This window comes from Anabrus simplex, chromosome 11, assembly GCF_040414725.1.
Source record: "Anabrus simplex isolate iqAnaSimp1 chromosome 11, ASM4041472v1, whole genome shotgun sequence".
In the NCBI taxonomy this organism is placed as follows: Eukaryota; Metazoa; Arthropoda; class Insecta; order Orthoptera; family Tettigoniidae; genus Anabrus; species Anabrus simplex.
The window spans coordinates 84,766,637-84,790,239 of record NC_090275.1 but is presented as its reverse complement, the minus strand read 5'-3'; the positions used below and the strand labels follow the sequence as shown (position 1 = coordinate 84,790,239).

The window sequence follows — 23,603 nt, the reverse complement described above, 5'->3', positions numbered from 1 at the left end:
TACAGGTTATCCAAAATCTAGCGTACCTAAAGTGATACAGAACTATCAGAGGCAAACCCCAAGGGAAATACTATTAAACTACAATATACATATTTTAGTGAAACAAAACGGGAATGCCTCGGAAACGAACAGGTAAGTCCAGCAGGAAAACTAAGGCGTCATAAGTAACTAATTTGGTGAATCTAGGCGAGGTTAGGGCAGACTCCTGTATGAAAAGCAGATCGGAACATTACGGAAATTTTAGCAGGAAAGGAATTCAAGAGTGCTTATCCGAAGAGAGCGCCATCCCGAAAACCGGGGGACGTCAACCAGATAGGCTGCTCGCAGGCAGATGGAACAAAGCCGACAGAATTCAGGATACAGAATTGATTCGAACACTGCCTCGCTCACTATATATAGGAATTACTGGCCTTGGAGGCAACCAATCAGCGTGCACGTGTTCCTTATTGCCACCTAGACTCACCAATCACAACCTTACTTTCGATCGAGAACTTTGACTAACATTCTAGAATACGCATGATCGCAAAAGTCATATTTTTCCAGAATAGACAGAACACACTTTCTAGAACACATACCAACAAAGTAACACACCCTGTACAAATGTTATGTAACTTTCTAGATCTTTCCAGGAACTATAGACAGAATTCTACTATTTACAAATGCCTATGTTACAACATTATACAGTACAGGTTAGGTCAATAAAAATAAAACATCATATTGTATTTTACAAACAAAGACTTCAAAAAAAAATACATTCCACTCGCATTACATATTTCACTTGTAACATCTTCCTCCCCCCGAAAGTCGAGCCCTGCTCGACCAAAAATATAACATCACTGGGGAGCAAGTGATAGAACGTTTTCACACAGTAACAATAGTAAAGGTACATTACTTTCACACATGATTTCTTGAAGTAACCTTTGTGATAACCAACCAACACAAACTGTCACATAATTTTCAAAAATAATATAGATCCACCTCTTGAATAAATATCACAAAATCCTCATGGATTGTTACATTGCACTTCAAAATGCCTTCTTTCACAGATGATTAGACAATTTGTAGTCTGTCCACCAAATCATGTACACCCTACATTCTTCCAAATTCTAGAAATACCAAAACTCCTCACTTGTTGCTAACACTTTTGCACTACTTTCCCACAACAGTCATAGCACAGCTAGGCCACAGGTTCTTGCTGATGATGCGGCTGCCGATACGGTCGTTTGCCGCCAGCCTTCATTCAATGTCAGTCCAAACCCGACACCTAGGTGAGATGCAGTTCAGTGGTCTCTTGCACCAAATAAGCAGGGGTGAGACACCGTCCAGTCCGCCTGCCAGCAATAGGACATTCCCCGCAGGATAGTGGTGCCGGATGGTGACGCCCAAAGCACACAGTGTGCCTCCCAATTTGGCACTTCAGGTTGCTGCCCGAAGAAACTGGTCACTGCAGCCGCTATAACACACACAAACCGCAGCAGACAGGGAAATACTTTCCGATGGGTGGCTTAATGAATATGCAGGAGGGATTCTCCCTCGCACACAGGGATATTAGGGCACTAGCCCCGGGGTAAGCACTGCTATCTACAATTCACGTGACAAGATTATGGTGGGGGTGAAAAGAAACTACAGGAGGGTGCCCTAAACCTGACCGTAAAAGGAAGAAAATTCCAAGTATTAACCCTAAACTAAAACTCCTCTAACTTATAATACTAAATCGATTACACTAGAGGATACTTGAAGTATTCACTTACACGATTACTTACAACTAACTTACAATAAAAATTATTATCTTATAACTGAAACCTTATAAATAACCTTACAATAAACTTATTTTATAACTAAATTCTTACAAATAACATACAAGTAAATCTACAAGGTCACCAACAATGGTATTTACCCTTCCCTACCAGACTTACGGTACCTTGATCTGGGAGAGATGTACTCTGCTGATCCTTTTCCTTTCAGGATCGCTCACCAATGATGTCACCGGGGTGAGGAACTTGAAGATGGTGCAGGGACCTCGAAACCTGGGGGTCAACTTACTGATAACATGGTCCGCAGCACTACTGACGGGATGTGTTCTAATAAATACCTGGTCACCCACAGAGAGATCGTGCGGTCTTCGCCCGTGGTTGTAATTACGCTGCACCTTAGCGTAATAAACCTTCAAGTTCTTTCATGCACGGTGCCAATTAGCTCGGATCTTTTCTGGGCTGGCATCGTCGGGCAGAAGATCATTAATTGACCATAGGTTAGAGAGAGGAGAATTTGGAGTAAAAGCCAACATTAACGAAGCAGGGGTTTGCTTGTGGCTTTCATGGACAGCAGTGTTAAATGCAAATGACAGCCAATTCAATGAGGAATCCCACTTGGAGTGGTCTGAGGAGTGATAAGCGATCAGGGCAGATCGCAGGTTACGATTCACTCTCTCAGCATAATTGGGCTTCGGGTAATACGGGGTAGTGGTTACATGAGCAATGGATAGATCAAAACAGAAATTCCGGAACTGGGCAGAAGTAAAGGCTCTTGCGTTATCACTTACCAAGAACTGACAGGGTCCAAACGAGGCGAATATCTGTTTCAAGCACAAGATGGTGGTGTTGGCGTTAGCCATCCGAGTGGGGAACAGCCACGTAAAACGCGAAAAGGCGTCAACACACACGAATATGAAACGATGACCATTCCGAGATCTCGGGAAAGGACCAATATAGTCTATGAACAGTCTTTCCATGGGGCGAGAAGCTTGCTCAGAAGACAAGAGACCTAGACGAGTATTCGGGGCAGGTTTACTGATGTTGCAAATCTTACAGGACTTGACAAGGGTACGGATCTCACTATCCATGGATTTCCAAATAAAGTGGTTACGGATTTTTTCTCTTGTTTTGAAAACGCCCAGATGACCGCCCACTGGGGATTCATGAAAGTATTTGAAGAGAGCCGGGACCAGGTTAGTTGGGACTACAATTTTGGGGTCTCTGCGACCACGAGCAGGACAACACAATACACCATTCTTAAGAATATAGGGCTTAACATGCTCACCGGATTTAATCCTGTCGACAATGGCTTTTAACTCAGGATCATCCTCTTGATGTTTGGCAATATCCTTGAAAAGGAAGGGAGAGTCAGTGAGAACAACATTGACAAAAGCTGATACTTGTTGAGGAGATGAGTCTACTGGCTCGGATTGAGGGTCAGAGCTGTCTGGATAGAACATTCTACTGAGGCCATCAGCCACAACGTTTTCCGTGCCACGAATGTGGTGGGCTTCAAATTGGAAGGCTGAGATGCGCACTGCCCATCGTGCTAGACGACCGGTCTTTCACTTGTAACAACATTGTCATACTCATTGTTTTGAATTTTTAATGGGGGCCCCCGTATTTTAGTCAGGTCTTATTGTATACTGAATTTTAATCCACTAGCTGAGGAAGAGAATGCACAATATTCTCGAAACATGTACTAGATGTTAAGGTGAAAGGTAAATAAATGAATAGTATTGACTAGGCGGACTATCTTCCAACATATTTACTGTTACTAAGTCAATACGGATCCAATCCCGACTATCATGGTCAAGATTATTAATAACAGTTACAATCAAGCGAAATCGTTGCACTGTGATGGAATTAGGAAGTGTTTGATGAAGGCGAGATAGATTGTAGGAATATTTTGCACAAGAGTTAATAAGATGAAAGATGTGATTCGAATTTTTGTTTGTAATTCAGTCGTAAAAATCTGCGTCCAATGCATTTGATAACTCTCAATCAACGACGTTGTAAATAGTGTAATCTGACATATTTCCTTTCATTCAATTAGATGCATCTAATATTTCCAAGACATTTCTGAGATAATATATATGTTGGTTTCTTTTTTTTAAAGTTTAATTTATATGACATCAAGTCAGTTATTTCTTATCTACTTTCTCGAAGAAAAATTCAACATTTAATTATTCTCCTCAAGTTTTATTTGCATTTTCAAATAAATACTGTATTGTAAAACTTAAGTGCTCTTTCAATGACTTCTTAGAATAAGTATTAGATGTAAGTGATGATTATTTTATATTTTTCATGAGCCAAATGTGGAAACTAATCAAATTACGGGTACGAGACGTCCACTACGTAGATTAGGTCATTCCTGCAAGCATAAGCCGGCGATCTTTTCTAGAATGTGGAACCCATAGGCCATAAATTTTGAGAAACGAGAAATTAAGATATATTCGAGCTAGCCTGGATCTCATGCGACTCATGTCAATTTATGTAAATCTTTTAGCTGAAGATGTTCCGCAATTGGAACGAAACACATTCTATTTATACTGTACTCAGAGTTTAAGCTGGATTATGTCACGTAAATATATAAATTAGCTATAAAAAACTGACAAGTATTGGAAAGTGGGAATCTCCATTTAACATAACCTCAGTTATGTTGATGCCAATACAGGATTAAAAAAATGAGATTTATAAGCTGGAACAGAATAGATTGAAGTGGCCTGGACATGTCAAGCGGAGGAAAGAAAAAAGATTGGACAGGTGAGAGAGAAGAGAGGACGAGGCAGACCAAAATTACAATGGATGGACTCTGTGAAGAACAGCATAGGACAATGGAACATGGACTAGGACAACGGAACACAAGTGTTGGATGAAGAATGGTAGAGAGGCAGGACGAAGTGGAGAGGAACCATATTTGTTCCCAACCGCTGTCAGCTGGGGAAGGGGAACTGATGATCATAACCTCTTTCTATTTCTAAAAGAACTTTCTACTTCTTTCTATGTTTCTCTAATGTGAACAACATGCACTGAAAAACCAAAAGGTGACAACAGAGGGTCCTTGGGCCACTAACTTCAATATGGTTATGAAGATGTTCACACTAATGAAGAGAGGGTGAAGGCTGTATACCAGCAAACAAAAGCTTTCTTTTCCCTACAGCTGTTTCTGAATAGCTGTAAGTCCATGGAAACTATATACATTATTGAGTTTGCCACTTGTCAGTTCGAGAAATTCATAGAATTATTTACAAACTTCCTAAATTTTAATGACACTAGAATCCAGGAAGATTTGTTGTATTAATGAAATCTTGTTCTCAAAATATCCAGTAAATAGATCGAAAAATTTGGATTACATGCAAATTTTTAAAAATTTTACATAGGAATTGGAAGGGCAAACTCATTCCTGGTTACCAATATTTTGCCTCAGTGTACCAATTTGGGCTCTTCAATCGGTAATTAGCACACCTACCAAGACGCATGGCTAGTGCATGTAATCGAGGCTCCAAGTAGCCTGTGCAGTGGCCTCCACTACATGCACTAGTCATGCATCCACACAGTTACCAATTGACGAGCCCAAATTGACTGGGGCGAAACACTGGTAACCAAGAATGAGTTAGCTGGAATAATTATAATTTTCAATAATGGACCAATTATATTGGAATTATGAATTCACTCATTCAGGACAAATATGTCAAGTTCCGTATGGGAAGTTAAATCTGTATCAATATACTTCTATTTGAATTATCCAATAATTCTGAATTCAGCTGTAATGTGGGTTATCACCTGAAATAAATACTTTAATAACAAGAAACAAGTCCAGAACAGAAATTAGTTTTCCTCTTACAATTCCTTCTTATTAGAAAAATGGCTAATGGAATTCCTGCAAATTGTCCAATCTTAAAACAACTGTACACAAAGGACTATTACCTCCCAGCCAAGCTACATAATTCTCTTTTGCAGGTGGAGTGTGGAATTTAAATGTTTTGATGGCTAGCTTAGAATATTTTGGCCTGGTCAATAGATGTTTAATCTCTGCTACAAGTCTCGCCTTGAATCCGAGAGCCATTGCTGAGCCCCCCATTAGGAGAATGTTCTCTGCTAGAGGTTTCCGCATGTCGAGTGGGCACTGCAAAGAAAACAGAGCATCTTAGCTAAGAGACAATCTAGAAAAAAACATCTTCAACAGTCAGAGTAAAAGTGCAAACTAAAGCATTTATGGTTTTTATTGATTAACACACAGCATAAAAGAATTAAACCAATCCTAAGGCAGCATCTCTCAGAATGAAAAAAGTTGGGCTGATAGAAAAGCATAAATCCCCTGTATAATTGACTAGAGTGGTCCAATGTAGAAAATTATTACAGACCATAAGGGATTCTCTACAAATTAGTCAAAACTGGTTAGGACGTTATTGTCAGGACTGAAAAACAAAAGGTCCTAAAGAGAGATCGTGCTAAAAAATGAAAAAATTACGCTGTTTAATTTAAGGTTAGGTTTGAACGTAAAAATATTACGAAAAAACAAAGAAACAAGCATTTACAATATTATAAATAATGAAATAATACTGTACATTTTAAGAACACCAACAAAACAAAACATCAAGGAAAAACCTTTTTTACAGACACGAACTATACACGTCCCTTACAACCATGTTTAAAGTTATCATAGGAATGTCCAACATCTGGGCTATTTGCACACATTTCATGAGTGGATTAGCATCCGCATTCTCAATAAACCTTAATTTTATAATCATTTGTAAAATGTCTAGCTTTCTTCTCCATAACTGAATATTAACAACAGATAGGGAATCGGCCACCTGGGCGACTGCCCTAAATGCAGATCAGTAGTGACTGACTGATTAATTGAATGATTGTCCTGCAAACCACTATGCGTAAGCACAGTAGGCTTAATTTATGCACGTTGTTACACAATTAACCTCTCTCTCTCTCTCTCTAGTCATCAGCTGTGAGGCTGGTTGGCAGCAGCTCTCCATTCTTCATGCTTCAGTTCATAGTAAGAGTCCCTCTCGTGTCAACTAATATTTGCGTCATGTACTCTAATCTTGATCAGACCGGGCGAGTTGGGCCGTGCGGTCAGGGGCGCGCGGCTGTGAGCTTCCATCCGGGAGATAGTGGTTTTCAAATCCCACTATCGGCAGCCCTGAAGATGGTTTCCCATTTTCACACCAGGCAAAAGTTGGGGCTCTACCTTAAGGCCACGGATGTTTCCATCCAACTCCTAGGCCTTTCCTATCCCATCGTCGCCATAAGACCTATCTATGCGATGTAAAGCCACAAAAAAAAAAAAAAAACTTGATCATAGTCTATTTCTTTTTTTCTCTAAGGACCCCTCTATTTTCTTCAATAACCCATCATGTCTAAGTATACGGCTTATTAGATGATCTGCCGTCTTTTTATTTGTGTCTTAAAACACCTCTTCATTCATGACTGACGCTCGCTGCAGCTGTAAATCGACACGCTAGCACCGTGAAATTACGTTATCTACCAAATCCTCACCCAGGACAGTCGACGCTGGTGCATCGTGTGCACAACATGGCCAGGAATGCTAATTTAAATTTCTTATGGTGGGAATATTACGAACGCACTAAAGAGCGACATAAATGTGCTATCCCGTTTTCTTTCGCATGTATTTGATAGGACATAAATTAAGCACCAACACGACAGCTGTATAGGTACGTACAGTAGGCCTAATTTACGTACGATGTTATACAATGCACATACAATCGTAAAATTAAGCACCAACACGTCACATGAGCTCCTGTTGTGTGATCCAAACAAACACACGCCCACATCAAAGACTGGCTTGAAAATGGCGCTCCCTGCTGCTGTAGGCTGACATTCTAGGGTTGTGATATTATGTTCTCTACCAAATCCTCACGCAGGCCAGTCACCACTGGCGCATCGTGCGTGCAACATGGCCTGGAACATTAATTTAAATTTCTTATGGTTGGAATATTACGAACGTACTAAAGAGTGACGTAAATGTGCTATCCAGGTTTCTTTAACATGTACTTAATAGGACGTGGACTGGGATTTTGGAATAATAACACAACCAGGGAAACGCGCTAGAGAAGGATGTCTTAAGTTTCGACTGTATACAGCGGCATTTATACCTGGAATCATAATCTCTTACAATGAAATTTCCAAAAAAACTTATTATTTCAAAATTATAATTATATACTGTAAGTTATGTATTCTGGACCTTTATGGTCATCCTCAGTGGATGACGGATGATTTATTTTTAAAAAATCTTACTAACACAATTAGCTCAGTTCCTGGGGGCTTTATTACAGTACTGGGACACCCTCTCTCCAGGGGGTCAATGGCATCTACGGTCAAGAAGATGTGCTCTGGTACAGTGGAGATGGCGGAAGAGGCAGCCCAGGTACTGGGGATTAATGCAAGTACAAATTCGCCCAACGGTTACGCAGGCGGAAGAGGAACAAATATAATAATCCTGGTTCCCAAAGGCTGTGCTAGCGGAAGAGGCTATGCCAGACTACAAAGGCGAAACTCAAGTTTTGTGGAGTCTGCGGCAGTTTGTTGCAGTTCCGGTGCTTGAACCCACATGTCTCATGCTATATGTGCTGCGGTGAATGGCTCTGGAATCATAGTGTGTGGGCCACTTCCTGGCAAGTTGTAGTCCACCATAAACAAAGTCATGCCAATGGCAATTTCAGTTGCTATTCAAAAGTCCAACAGCGATGGGATAAGGATGGTGGGAACAGATTTTGGGTGAAACTGGGAGCTTCTAGTCTGGACCTGCATGTTGGCGTTAGATGTGTGATGGTTACCTTCCTAAGACCTTGTGACTACTCAGGGATCAGGTCCTGGATCTATAACTGGGCAGGCCTATTTAGGATCACCACTGCCCACCTCAAAAGGGGAAGGCCCTAGAAAATGTGGGCTAAACATCGGCAGTCACATTCGAACCCATCTGGGAAACCGCACTCAGAGGGTCACCCCAATTCATGCGGTCGAAATCAATTGAAAATGAAAAACACAATTTTAACTGTAGGCACATGGAATGTCAGAATGGTACTTGACCTGAAGGACAATAATAGGCCCGAAAGAAGGACAGCGCTTATTACCCATGAGCTAGCAAGGCTAAACAATGATATCGCTGCGCTGAGCGAAACAAGATTATCAGGTGAAGGACAAATCAGTGAAGCAAGTAGTGGATACACCATCGTTTGGAAAGGAAGGGAGGAAGGAGAAAATCGTATTCATGGTGTTGGTTTTGCAGTCAAGGCAAAGTTAGTGTATAGACATCAACTCAGAACAATTGCAGTAAATGAAAGGCTTAGGACCCTGCATGTGCCTCTTTCTAAGGATAGTGCCATTACATTTATTTCTGCCTATGCTCCTACTCTAAAAGATGAGGAAGATATAAAAAAATCAGTTCTACCAACATCTGAACACAGTTCTCACCAAGATACCTGCAATAGGCAAGATCTTATTGCTGGACGACTTCAACGCTAGAGTGGGTAATAACTATGGGAAGATGTCATGGGAAATCAAGGTGTTGGGAATCGCAACTCAAATGGTCTATTACTACTTAGCCTGTGTGCTGAACATGAACTGTTTATCACAAATAATAGACAATACTGCTTCAAAACTACATGGATGCACCCTCGATCCAAGCACTGGCACCTCATTGACTATGTAATTAACATTTAAAGATATAAATTTCATTGTTCCGTATTGAAATTATTGATGTTAAAAATTAAATAATTGAAAAGGAGGTTCAACCTATTCAATACTTAAAAGAAAGAAATGCAGTAATCACATTCCTATTTAAATGGGACCGGTTTCGACCTTAGTCCAGGTCATCATCAGCCGTAAAAACATGTACAATGTTTATGAATATTGGAGGTCAGTTTCACACTCTGATAGGCACAAAGACACGACACCATATTCTGTCATGCACAAAGTCACAACACTATCAACTAATATACGAAGATCAAAAATAACTTGAAGTCGCAGACGAATAGATTTGTAGTAGAAAGCTGCCAGCTCCTGGTGATCAGCGCGGCACATTCAAGGTCATGCGCTGCGGTCGAACGCCAAAGTAGAGTGGAGAATGTTTTGAAGGTCCAGAATTTGTCACGGTTGCGGAAAGTTAAGTACGTTGTATTTTTATATACGTACTTAACTTCCCGCAACCGTGACAAATTCTGGACCTTCAAAACATTCTCCACTCTACTTTGGCGTTCGACCGCAGCGCATGACCTTGAATGTGCCGCGCTGATCACCAGGAGCTGGCAGCTTTCTACTACAAATCTATTCGTCTGCGACTTCAAGTTATTTTTGATCTTCGTATATTAGTTGATAGTGTTGTGACTTTGTGCATGACAGAATGTGGTGTCGTGTCTTTGTGCCTATCAGAGTGTGAAGCTGACCTCCAATATTCATAAACATTGCACATGTTTTTACGGCTGATGATGACCTGGACTAAGGTCGAAACCGGTCCCATTTAAATAGGAATGTGATTACTGCATTTCTTTCTTTTAAGTATTGAATAGGTTGAACCTCCTTTTCAATTATTTAATTTTTAACATATGTAATTAACAGGCAACGCGACTATCCATCAGAAACCACGTGTCCATATCATGCATCCTTCCAGAAGAAAATTCAACACTGTTAAACTTCAGAATGAGTCTGTTGCCTCTGAATACCAGAATTGAATTTTAAACCACTTGTCACAGAACCCAGTCAACAATAATGACTTAGATTGTGAAATGATCACACTACAAAAAATCAAGTATTCAGCAGAATGTGCTATGGGCTTTGAGAAAAGGAAAAGACAAGACTGGTTTGATGATGATAATGAACCCATAATCAACATTATTAATGCCAAGCGGGATACCTATTTATCCTCCGTACAAGAACCATCTTCTCAGTTGAAGAAATCACGTTTTCAAGAACTCACGCAGAAATGTCAGACCAAAATTAAGGAAATAACGATGATGATGCTTGTTGCTTACAAGGGCCTAACATCTAGATTATTGGCCCCTAATGGTACGAAATGAGATGAAATGCGATGACAATTTAAAAATCCATAATCCTCCACTGACAAAGCGGAGGCAGGACAGGTTATTCTCCGGGTACTCCGGATTTCCCTGTCATCTTTCATTCCAGCAACACACTCCATTATCATTTCATAGCATTTATCACTCATTAATAAATCACCTTGGGAGTGGCGACCTCATTGTAATAACAGCCTATATATGTTATATTCATTACATCCCTGACCCGGTCAGTGACTGGAAAACAGGTTGTAGGTTTACATTCATTTCAATCCTCCACTGACCAGAATTCGAAAACGTGAGGACGATGAATGAACTGATAGATATGAAGTTAAAACAATCAGTGGATCTGACCCGCAATGCCCCATATTCCCAGAAACTAGCGTTAAACAATAGTATTACTGACCAAGGGACTGTTTTTAAAGCACAATACTGAATGGATGATGCCTGTAGTCGAAACAGGTCCAAAATCCAGGTCATCGGCCCCTCATAATGGTACTTATCACTAAGAAAATAGAACCACGCTGTTTGTCATGTTGAGGTCCTAATCAAAAGTAGCGTAGACTCGCGGTATTCCACACATTATGGTACTACTCACAGGTAATGAGATTCGCACACGTGACACAGACCTACGGTGTTTCGCACACTGCGGCACTATTTACAGGCAACACAAACCTATGGCGTTCCTCATATAAGTGGACTAACCACAGGGACCTGCACTAACTCATGGTGTTCCTCACATAGTGGCTACCAAGCACAGGCAAGGCAGAACCATGGTGTCGCTCATCCCATGGTGTTACTCATATAGGGGTACGAATCACAGATACTGTAAAATACATCCTGAGCCACACACTGTCGCTACTAATGACAAACCTATTTTGTACCTAACATAGTGGTACTATTACAAGTAGTCTCATGGTTCTAATTTGATCATCCTTTGGTCACCCCTTTTAGTTGCCTCTTACAACAGGCATGGGATACCGTGCATTTAATATTCGTCTGAACCCCCCATGCACGGGGAGGTTGTGTGTTTGGTATTTTATTTCCCCCAAGTCCGCCAGCAAGCCGGTTAGGTTCTCCCTATTCGCCATGTGGGAGTATCACTTCTCCCCCTGCTACCCCAATGTAGTAGGTTCATGGAGGAAATAAAGAACAACTGGTGACAACAAAAATCCAAAGACCTAGTCAGATGCCAGGGACCTGCGAAATTTCTATGCTCGACTAAAAGAGATTCCGAGCTTCATCGGGAAATTTGAAAGCTGCTGACAACACCACCATTCTTACAGACAATCAAGACATTCTGAGACACTGGAAAGATCACTCCAATTTACTTTTAAACCGCAGTTCCACTGCTGCTGAAAATTTTCTTCAGCACGTCCCACAACATCCTACGCAACCTTGGATGTCAATGACGCCAAACATTCATGAATAATACAAAGCTCTTCTCAGCCTCAAACCTAAAAAGGCTCCTGGACTGGACAATATTCTTCTAGAACTCATTCTTAAAGGAGGCCTACCTTTCAAAATGAAGCTTCTCTCTCTGATTCTAAGGATATGGGAAACAACGTACGTACCTGCCAACATGAAGAACTATCCTAGTCACCATCTTCATTCAATAAGGGCGATCGCAGCATTTGTGGTAACTACCGTGGCATATCCCTGCTGTCTATAGCAGGTAAAATATTCGCTAGGATCCTGTTGAGTCGGCTTCAAACTCTATCTGAAAAGTTACTCCCTGAATCGCAGTGTGGGTTTTGCACATCCAGGAGATCACTGACATGATCTTCTGTGCAAGACAGTTGCAGGAAAAATGCAGAGAATGACAGAAACCCTTGTTCTTGGTGTTTTATGACCTGGAAAAGGCCTTTCATACTGTGCCTAGAGATGCTATGTGGATGGTGTTAAGGCAGTTTGGCCGCCCCAAACATTTCGTTGTACTCATCCGGGCTCATCATGATGATATGGTTGGTGAGGTTTTCTATCAAAACAACGTGTCAGAAGAATTTTCTATTACTAATGGACTCAAAATCTACGAATTCATCCTTGAGAGCAGGATTAGAAAATATGTTGAACCTACACTTGACGAGGAACAACATGGATTTAGACCTCACAGATCAACTATAGACCTCATTTTTGCCACCAGAAAAATCTATGAGAATTATTGGGAGAAAGGTAAAACACTTATAACCGATATTCTGGACATCGAGAAAGCATATGACCATGTACCACGCAGGCATATATGGAAATGTTTAGACTTAAGAAAGTGCCCGATGACATCATACCACGGGTACAACGATTATATGATGAAACCAAGTGTTGTGTTCAGGTCCAGGATGGAAGGTCAGGTTGGTTTGAAACCAAGAGTGGAGTCGAGCAAGGAAGTTGTATTTCACCACTTCTCTTCACAATCATAATGGATGAAGTTTTAAAAGCAGTTAAGAGAAAGGACCCAACAACTAATGCCCTGGTTTTTGCTGATGATGTAATGGTATGGGGTGAGACAGAAGCCTAAGTACAAACTAGACTAGATCTCTGGCATGAAGCTTTTACAACCTTAGGTCTCAAAATCAGCAAAATTAAGGCAGTTGGCTTGGTGATGAGTAGAAACTCTCGAACTGTTCATCTAAGAATTGGAGATGAGGAGATGGATATTGTAGACAACTATTATTTAGGTAGTGTTCTCTGATCAGACAATACCATACATCAAGAGATTAATAACAGAATTCTATCACGCTGTATGTCAAATACTTTGGGATGAAACATTTCTGTTAGTTTCCAAGATCAGCTTGTGCAAAATATATCTAGTACCTATGCTGACGTATGGCCTGGAAGCAGCAACACTTACTGGACCAACAAAGAGTCGACTTCAGGCAACAGAAATGAAGTTTCTCCATTCTTGTCTACAAAAAACAAAAATGGATAAAATAAGGAATGTGGATATCCGACAACAGCTTGGGTTGGAAAGAAGCTTGCTGGAGACTAGAAGTGAAGAGATTGCAATGGTATGGTCACATGAAAAGAATGAACCCTCAAAGGACTCCTTGAACATACTTTGACCACAATGTTCCTGGGAAGAGACCAAGAGGAAGACCTCGTGATGTTTGGAAAAAACAGATAATGAAGGTCCTTGAAATTAGAGATGTGAACTGGTGTCGCATATATAAGCAGCATCTATGGATGGATAGAACGAACTGGAGGAGGCTCATACACAACCGCACCTGGCTTTCTGGAGCAAAGAAATGATGATGATAATGGACTAAAGCTAGGTTGTGTGCTTGCATCTACACTGTTTGCCTTGTACCTGACAGCTATGCTTTATGAGACATCTGGCAACAATGCACATGTAGAAATTAGTTGCAGACTTGATGGAAGGATTTTTAATCAGTTAAGACTCCGCTCTAAAAGACTTACCCATCTCACCCGGGTTAGTGAACTGCAATATGCAGATGACAATGCTACTCCAGCTCATTCTCCAGAGGACTTGCAATTGTCAGTCGGATGATTTACGGCTGCTTATGAGCATTTTGGCATGTCTATCAACATTCAGAAAACTAAGGTTTTAGCAAAATCTGCTCCAGGAACTAGTTTACCAGACTTCAACAATGCCATCTCAGATACATCTCTGGAACAAGTAGACTTCTTTCCCTACGTTAGGAGTATTCTCTCGTCTCGTTGTACCTCGGAGATGGATATAGAAAATAGAACATGAGCTTCTCATTGTGCTTTTGGACGTCTATACTGCAGAGGCTTTTCTAATAAAGACCTAAATATATCCACTAAACTGATGGTGAACCAAGCTGTCGTCTCCGCATTACTGTATGGATGTGAAACATGGACTCTATACCGCAGTGACGTCAAGAAATTAGAACGTTTTCAACAGCAGAAGCTTAGGATCATTATGAATATCAAATGGGAGGATTATGTCTCCAGTGTTGTAGTACTTGAAAGGGCACAGATGAACAATATAGAAGCTTCCATCATAGGTCACAAGCTTAGATGGATTGATCATGTCCAACGCATGGATGGCAATAGGCTACCGACAGATTCTGTACAGTGACCTCAGTTCTGGCAGGAGGACACATGGTGCACCTCCGAATCACTACAAGGATCAGCTCAATAAAACGTTGAACAGCACAAACATTGACCCCAGTAATTGGCACAAAGCTGCTGAAGATCAGCCTCACTGGCGCACAATCACATTCACTGCTGTATTGCAGTTTGAAAATGAGCGTCAAAGACTGCAAACAGAGGCTCGTCTTGGAAGAAAACTCAGACAAACTCAACCACGTCCACCCACTTCTCTCAGGTGTGCCAAATGTAATCGCATGTTCTATGCAAGAATTGGTCTGATGAGTCAGCAACGTCATTTACACAAAACGGACTGTACATGAATTGCAAGTGAAAATCATACACTTGGATAAGAGTAGTGGCCGATGAAGACAACTACCACAATGTGAAATAAATATGTTCTCGGCATGCAAAAATTCAGGGTGAACATCAGTGTATCAAGAAGATATAGACTCTAGATGTTTATTTTGTGAACTATCCATTTGTCTATGCCAAAAGGGATATCATGCTTTTAAAAATTACCAATAAATTTAAGTATCTAGAAAAAATAATACCAGCTTAACCTCTAATCGGGGATTTTCCACAGAGAAATGAACATTCATAACAGGGAATATATTTCAATTCAAAACGAGTTTATTTGTCATGCCCATTATCATGATGTAACTTCTGTATCTAGTTTGAATGAAAATTATAATCTACTGATTAACAATTTACTGAGTACAACCTTCAGGATGGCATCCAAGATCATTGTTGAGACAGACATTTCATCATTATTATTATTATTAATAATAATAACTAGCCAAAACCCATCAAAATATGACCGTCAGTGGGGTAAATATTTAGTCCCATATACGACATTCTCTGTACAATTACTTTTTGGCAGTATTGCAACTTTAAGGACATCAATAGTAACCACTTTTGACATTGCCATATATGCCATGGTTCAAAATTAGTGAGGTAAATTGACACCTGCACATTCCAGTGTTCCACCTCGAGCTTTACTGATCGTGACACAAAATGTCCAGTGAATTGGAAACTGGTACCACTTAACTCTTTCCGGTCTATCTGTGAGCAAAATTACGCCCAGGCTGCAGCCCGTAGTAAGGTTTGACAATTCACTAAAAATCAAGAATGAGCTATGCACGCATTCTGGTGATTACATCGTGTTTCTTGATGTATTAGTTATGAGAGTATTAAAGCAGATGGCAGTATTACATGTCTCAGTCAGAGAATTTACGATATTTTCGACCAGCATGCATCAGTAGATATTGTCACTCAGTGTGCTTGACGAAAGTGATATTTTCGATATTTTATGATATATTATAAGTTTATGTGCAAATGAACATATAATTGACATATGAATTCAAAAAATCTTCTTAAATTTCATTATGATTGGAGTTTGTTTTACGGCCTACCGCATGTTCCCGCGTATTTCATATTTGCGTGAATATGTAAGATTGTCTATGTATTAGTAAAGTTGTCTTTAGAAGACTATTTTCTCATTGTCAGAAGTCTTTTGTGGTAAATGGAACAATAATTTTACATTTGAGTAACTTGACAAAATTTATCAATTAAAATAAAATTTGATAAGCGGTCCCATTTTCATTATTGTAATTATTACTATTATTATTGAAAAATTATTATTTTTATATCGTACTCATTATTGTTGTTTTGTAATTGCAATGCACATTTTATATTAGCAAAATAAGTTAAATATAACAGTATTTCAGAGAAGTGTACTTGCTTAGTTATCCGTCAGGCTTTTTTCCATTTGCAAAACATGGTATAATATATAAACAATTTTAAAATCTCTAGTGATAACTGACATGATACAAACAGCATTTTTCAACACTAGATGCTCAAACAAGCACAAAGAAAAACGAATCCTGCAGATATCTCCTATAGGTACAGAGATATAATGTTTTAAACATAACCAGTCCAGAATGTTTATTAGGGATATTAAGGCCCAGACTGGAATGGGTTTTTTTTTTTGCTAGGGGCTTTACGTCGCACTGACACAGATAGGTCTTATGGCGACGATGGGATAGGAAAGGCCTAGGAGTTGGAAGGAAGCGGCCGTGGCCTTAATTAAGGTACAGCCCCAGCATTTGCCTGGTGTGAAAATGGGAAACCACGGAAAACCATCTTCAGGGCTGCCGATAGTGGGATTCGAACCTACTATCTCCCGGATGCAAGCTCACAGCCGCGCGCCTCTACGCGCCCGGTCGGTATATATTTGCTTCTGCAATGCGGACAGAACCATCGATGAAAAATGCATTCTTGACATGTGTGTTGTTTTGTTGCGGTACGTAAAGGATTTCATTAATACAATTGAAAGTTGCTCCTGGTTTGGTTTGAGCACAATGTCGGCCAAATCAGAATTGAAAATCGGCACATGCGGCTTGCCCCCTTCCACCTCACCTCTCATATTGCATCACGCACCTCGCCTCAGCGCTCCCACAGGCCAGGAGGTCTTGAAGTACTGGAAAGCATTTTGGCCAATCAGAATGCTACATTTACCTCTAATAATTAAAAAATATACGGCAAGAAATGTTTATGCTTTTAAAGACACAGTGCAAAACTACAGGCCAAGAGCTTTTGTCAGAATGCATTACGATGTCAATCGGTTTAGCCGTTCTCTCAAACTCGCTATAACAAAAATCAGCCTGGTGTTTGAAACATATAGATAATAATAATAATAATAATAATAATAATAATAATAATAATAATAATAATAATAATAATAATAATAATAATAATAATAATAATAATAATAATAATAATAATAAGCAGAAAAAGAATCGTATTGGCCTCAGCTACCATGTGCAGGCACATTTATTTTACTCCATTTAAGCTTCCTGCACATCAATTTTGACATTTCAGTTTACCAGATGGAGGAGATAAGGAAATGGAAATAGCAGATGGAGAAAAGGAAGAGAACCCAATAACATGGTTGGAACATGAAAGAGCAGTGAAAGCAATGGACAAAGGTAAAGCAAGTGGAAAAGACAAATTCAATGCTGATTTATGATTAAGGCAGCAGGACGCATTGGACTACAGTGGCTATACTGAGCCATCAATGCCATATGGAAGGATGAAAGGATACCTGAATATTGGCAACAAGGAAGCATTGTACTATTGTTCAAAAAAGGAAATAGGAGGAAATGTGAAAATTATAGAGGTATAACACTATTATCACATGGGCTAAAAATAATGGAAAAAGTCATTGACAAAAGACTGAGGGATATAATAGAAACAGAGTTAGAGGAAGAACAATCTGGCTTTTGGACCGAATAGATCAACAATAGATTTGATATTTACAGTGCGAACAATAATGGAAAAACATCTGGAAAGGAACAAGGAAATCATCTTCGTATTTTTGGATTTGGAAAAAGCTTTTGCTACAATTAAGAGAAAACATGTATGAGAATGCCTACTGAAAAGGAATGTACCAAAATCATTAGTTAACAAGATAAAAATATTGTACCATGAGAGTAAAAGCAGTGTACAAATGGGGACTGGTGACTCAAACATTTTATACAAAAAAAAAAGTCTCAAGCAAGGAAGTTCACTATTGCCATTATTGTTTATTATATTGATGGATGAAATCATAAAACGTGTAAACCAGAGCATCAGTAGTGATGAAGTGAATGCTTTGGTATTTGCAGATGATTTGGTGAATTGGGGGAGGGGAGAAAAGGAAGTACAAAGGAGACTGGACATTTGAAATGAAAATATGACGGAGTTTGGAATGGCAATTAGTAAAAAGAAAACTAGTCATGCACTGTGGAAAAGAGAAAAAGAGAAGCCAAGTGAACATAGACAGAGAACGGTTAGAGAATTAGAACAATTTTCATATCTGGGTAGCATGATTAATTGAAGAAATTAAATCAACCCTGAAATTAATAACAGACTAAGTACTGGTACAACATTTTATCAAGTCAGAGAGCTTTTATGGAATGACAAAGTGCCCAAGAGAACGAAATGAACATTATATAATCAGTATTTCATACCAATTGTAAAATACAGACTAGAAACACTGGTGACTAATAAGAGACAAGATAGTTAGATCCAAGCAGTAGAAATGAAATTTGTAAGAACATTGGTTAAAAAGACAAGAAGAGATAGAATTCAAAATATTAAAATCAGAGAAGAGCTAAATAAAGAACCGTTAGTACAGACGATACAGAAAACAAGACTGAGATGGTTCGAACATGTAAAAAGAATGGGAAAGGAACGGGTAGCAAGAAGGAAATTGGAAAGAGATGTTAAGGGAAAGAGACAAGTTTGAAGACAGAGAAGAAGGTGGATGGATCAGATTTGGAAGGATATTAGAGAAGCTGGATTGTATGTGGCAGAAGTAGTGGAGCAGAAAAAGTGGAAGGACAGAAAGGAGTGGAAGAGGCTTGTTAACCACATCTGGGCGACTGGAGTAGGACATTGATGATGAGATTGGAGGAGTTTACCAGATGGCACAATAAACTCGATCACTCTTGGATGACCTATGACTGAACATAAAAACCAAAGATGTCACCAGAGCTCTTTTACATACATACATGTACGACAACACAAGTGTGATGGATTTTTTCTGCCCTTCAAAAATCTGAATACCTCTCATGGTTTGAACCAGCGATCTTGGGAGCAGGATACCAACATTCTACCACTGAACTACAGAGCATAATAATAATAATAATAATAATAATAATAATAATAATAATAATAATAATAATAATAATAATAATAATAATAATAATAATAATAATAATAATGACTCTGCTACTAAATGTAGGTATTTTAATTTCATGTATGTGTTTCAATTTTGATATTCCATTTTACTCTACCAGACGACAGAGAAACAAGAAACTCCATCGGGCAGCCTATTGCCGAATGTTAATTAATCTTAATGAGTATGTCACCAGCTCCTCAACAGCTTCTAACAGATTTTGAATGGAAGTATTTTAGGTATTGAATCAGAAATAGGGTAAAAAAGTTATAAGAGAGGGCGTGTAATTATTATTATTATTATTATTATTATTATTATTATTATTATTATTATTACTATGTCGAGCCAGAAAACACCTCAGCTTCCCAAAGTGATGGCAAAATCACGATGTCTTTCATCAACAATAATAAAACATATGAGAAGAGATTAAGGTAACTGGAGAAGAATGGCAGGGGAACCAATCACATTATTCATTTATTTATTTATATATTTATGACAAAACTGAAAAAAAAAACACCTTATATTAAATGCAAATGCAATTGGAAATACAGTGACCACAACAATTTTAGATGCCCATATAACTGAAAAATTAAGATGGGATTGTCATATTAACAAAATAGGGAAGTCGCTTGAGTTCTGTTTGTTCTGCCTTAAGGATTTTATCTAATAGTTGTAGTGAAGAATATGTTAGAATAGCATATTTGGGATATTTCCATTCAGTCATCACTTATGCTATTGGTCTCTGGGGCTGCTACAAATCAAATATTGATGTTATTTTTCGAATACAGAAACGAGTTATCAGAATTATATCGAGACGTAACAAGTTAGACCATTGCAGACCATTATTTAAGAGACAGCTGCCTCTGTGGATCAGCGGTAGAGTGTCGGCCTCCGGATCCCAAGATAGCGGGTTCAAACCCGACAGAGGTAGTCGGATTTTTGAAGGGCAGAAAAAAGTCCATTCGACACTCCATGTCATACGATGTCGGCATGTAAAAGATCTCTGGTGACACATTTGGTGTTTACCCGACAAAATTCATTAAATCTCAGCCATAGACGCCCAAGAGAGTTTCGGTTTACTCGGTCTGCCATCTAGTGGGGGCCTAGAGTAAAACGGAACGTCGAAATTGACGAGCAGACAGCCAGATGGCGTCAAATTGAAATGTCTGCACACGGTAGCTGAGGCCATACGATTATTATTATTATTATTATTATCATTATTATTATTATTATTATTTAAGAGACTAAGGATACTCCCAGTACAAAGCATAACCATCATGCAATGCATTCTACACGTGAATATATATATATATATATATATATATATATATTGATCACTTCAGAAAGAATCTCGACAATCACAATTACCAGACGCGAACAAGAAATAATATTTTTATCGAGCACAAGAGTAAAACCATTGCCTTGAGACATGCAGACTCTGTTGGAATCAGATTGTTTAATAAGCTTCCAAATAAGATTAAAGATATTAGTCCCATCAGTTCATTTACTACAACTTTAAAAAATCTCTACAGTACAGAAGAATACATGATGAAGTGCTGGTTATGATATTACTGTAGGGAGATCAGAAGAATGCACATGCCTGGTGAGACACGGGGCGAAGGGGTTTTCACCAGCAGAGGAGTGATGCAATGGTTACCATAGCAACTCCGGTACTACCCTGGCGTCTTTATATTATCTTCTACTGGCAGCTCTTCGCTCTTATCACTTGTAATCCAGCGAACTGTAAAGTGTGAGTCAATGTTTTCGTGTAGCAGATAAAAGCAGATAAGAGCCGATCTGTCTGGGCAGAACAGGAAGTTCATGCTTGCAGGCCACATTCCCCATTCTTGCATTCTTCTTATCTCTACATAGTACTTATTAACTTGTGTGCCATATTTAGGGAATATTTTTCTTGCGCCACACTCTAATGCCTATCTCACTTTTTGGTCACCCTCACCCTTGGCATTCAAGAAAATCCATGGCTAAACGAATAATATCTCAGGGAATAAGTTATATCAGCATTTTTACCTGCTTTTTACCTGCTTTATCTGCTTTTACCTTTCCTACCTTTTCATTATACGCGAACATCGATTGGATCATTTGGACATGAAGACTTAGTTTTAAACTCAATTAATTACCATCATCACGTAAGATATTACCTTAAGTTAATCTTATAATCTATAAATAACATAAAATCGCTTAAATTCTTAATTATTAATATTTATTCAAATTTATATCTTATTTTCAGATGAGCTAAATGTTTTCCAAAAATATTTTTTTTATGTACTTTGGTATTTCATCCAAACAAAAAATAAATGTCTTGAAGTCGTGCGTTTATCGTAACCTTTGATCTATGATCATCAATCAACAACTGTCTCATTATTGCCTAAGGTCTCATCTTATCAAATAATTCTTCTCCTAAAATCCTTCCTGGATTAAAATTATTCGATGTTTTCATCCTGACCTATTATGAATCACAATCTATCTTCATCTTTTCATCCACTTATAAAAAATAAAAAAATCTTCAGATTGACATTAAGGAATTAATTAAATTAAGGAATTATCTTGAAATTATGTAAATGACATAACAAGAGTAAAATAAAAATGACAATATTTTATGGATAAAATCAACTTCTCATGAATTATTAGATTCTAAGTAATTGTCACGTTTCAGGAGAATGTCAAGATCTGACATGAATTCCAGTTTTGATTGTTTTTCTAATATTGATATATTACAAAGTTTCAAACTTAAGAATCCGAGAATTTTTTTTTTTTTTTTGGTAAGTAATTATCTTCTAGGCTTTCTTCAATTAATTTTTTATCATCTAAAAAAAAAGACACATGCAGAATAAGAAATGTTTCATGTTTGTAGCTCTTAATAGCTACCTATCTTAATATTTAAAAAATCATCATTTATCATGATTAGATATAATCAAAATATTTCTATGAAATCTGTAAAATCTCCAAGATAGACTCAACAACTTTGCATTCAGGTTATAATATGTCACACCGCTTAATAAATTCAATTATATGTTTGCAATAAGTCAAGGAATACCTTAGATGACAGTTCCTAGTCCATTAATAATGATAAGCTAACATTACGATGACACTAAGATCATACCTGCCAACAACAATCTAGTGTTTCAGCTTAAATTAACTGAAACTAAATAGCATGGGAAATTTTCTTCGAGGTTGCCATAGTAGTCTGAGTAATAGGTTAATTGACATTATTTTTGATGACCATATTCCATTAACATCCTGTAAATCCATTTTCAAATTGCCATTACCTCACATTATAGTTTATTCGAGATTACGTCGCTATAGACGTCAAATAAAACCATAATCCTACACTGCGTTACACACAATTACATTAATTAATTATATGCGAAATTCTTTCCTCATACGTCCTCACATTTATTATAATTCCTCAAATAATATTAAAGATATCTACTATTTATCATTCGCACTCCCTATCTCATATTTCCATCATATCCTTACATTGCCGCATATATAAACTTAATTTGGTCTACTCAATGTAATGCTCGACTTGTATAATTCCACATCCCAATAAAATTATAATTTTATGGATCAATAACTACTATCTCTGACAATATGCGCTTCATTTGTCCTATTTAACCTATGTTTACTCACGTTTGGCAAAAAGTTGATGTTAATTATGATCTTGGTAACCTACAATTCGATACGCACCAATTATACACTCCAAGTACATTAGAACAGATTGTTTATGGCATAACTCTCTGAAGATCGACTGACGAGATATTACCAATATAATGGTCTGTTATTGGACATTATAAATTTTCCAGCTAACTCATTCTTGGTTGCCTGCGTTTCGCCCTCGTGTGCTAAGTTAGGCTAGTCAGTTGGGACTTAGCACACCAACCGAGACGCAAGGCTAGTGCATACTGTGGAGGCCACTGCATAGGCTACTTGAAGCCACCAGCAGTGCCAATGCACTATGAGAGCTATGTCTCATTTCCAAAAATTGAT

At 38.5% G+C, this 23,603-nt stretch overlaps 1 protein-coding gene across 1 annotated transcript in view; it reads right to left on the bottom strand.

Moving 5' to 3' along the window:
- The window catches only part of Arp10 (Actin-related protein 10), a 63,436-nt gene that overhangs the window by 5,673 nt on the left and 34,160 nt on the right, over nucleotides 1-23,603 (bottom strand). Inside the window, exon 7 of the mRNA XM_067155376.2 lies at nucleotides 5,685-5,883. Within this exon, the coding sequence (XP_067011477.2) occupies nucleotides 5,685-5,883 (199 nt within the window). The remainder of the gene's footprint in view (nucleotides 1-5,684; nucleotides 5,884-23,603) is intronic.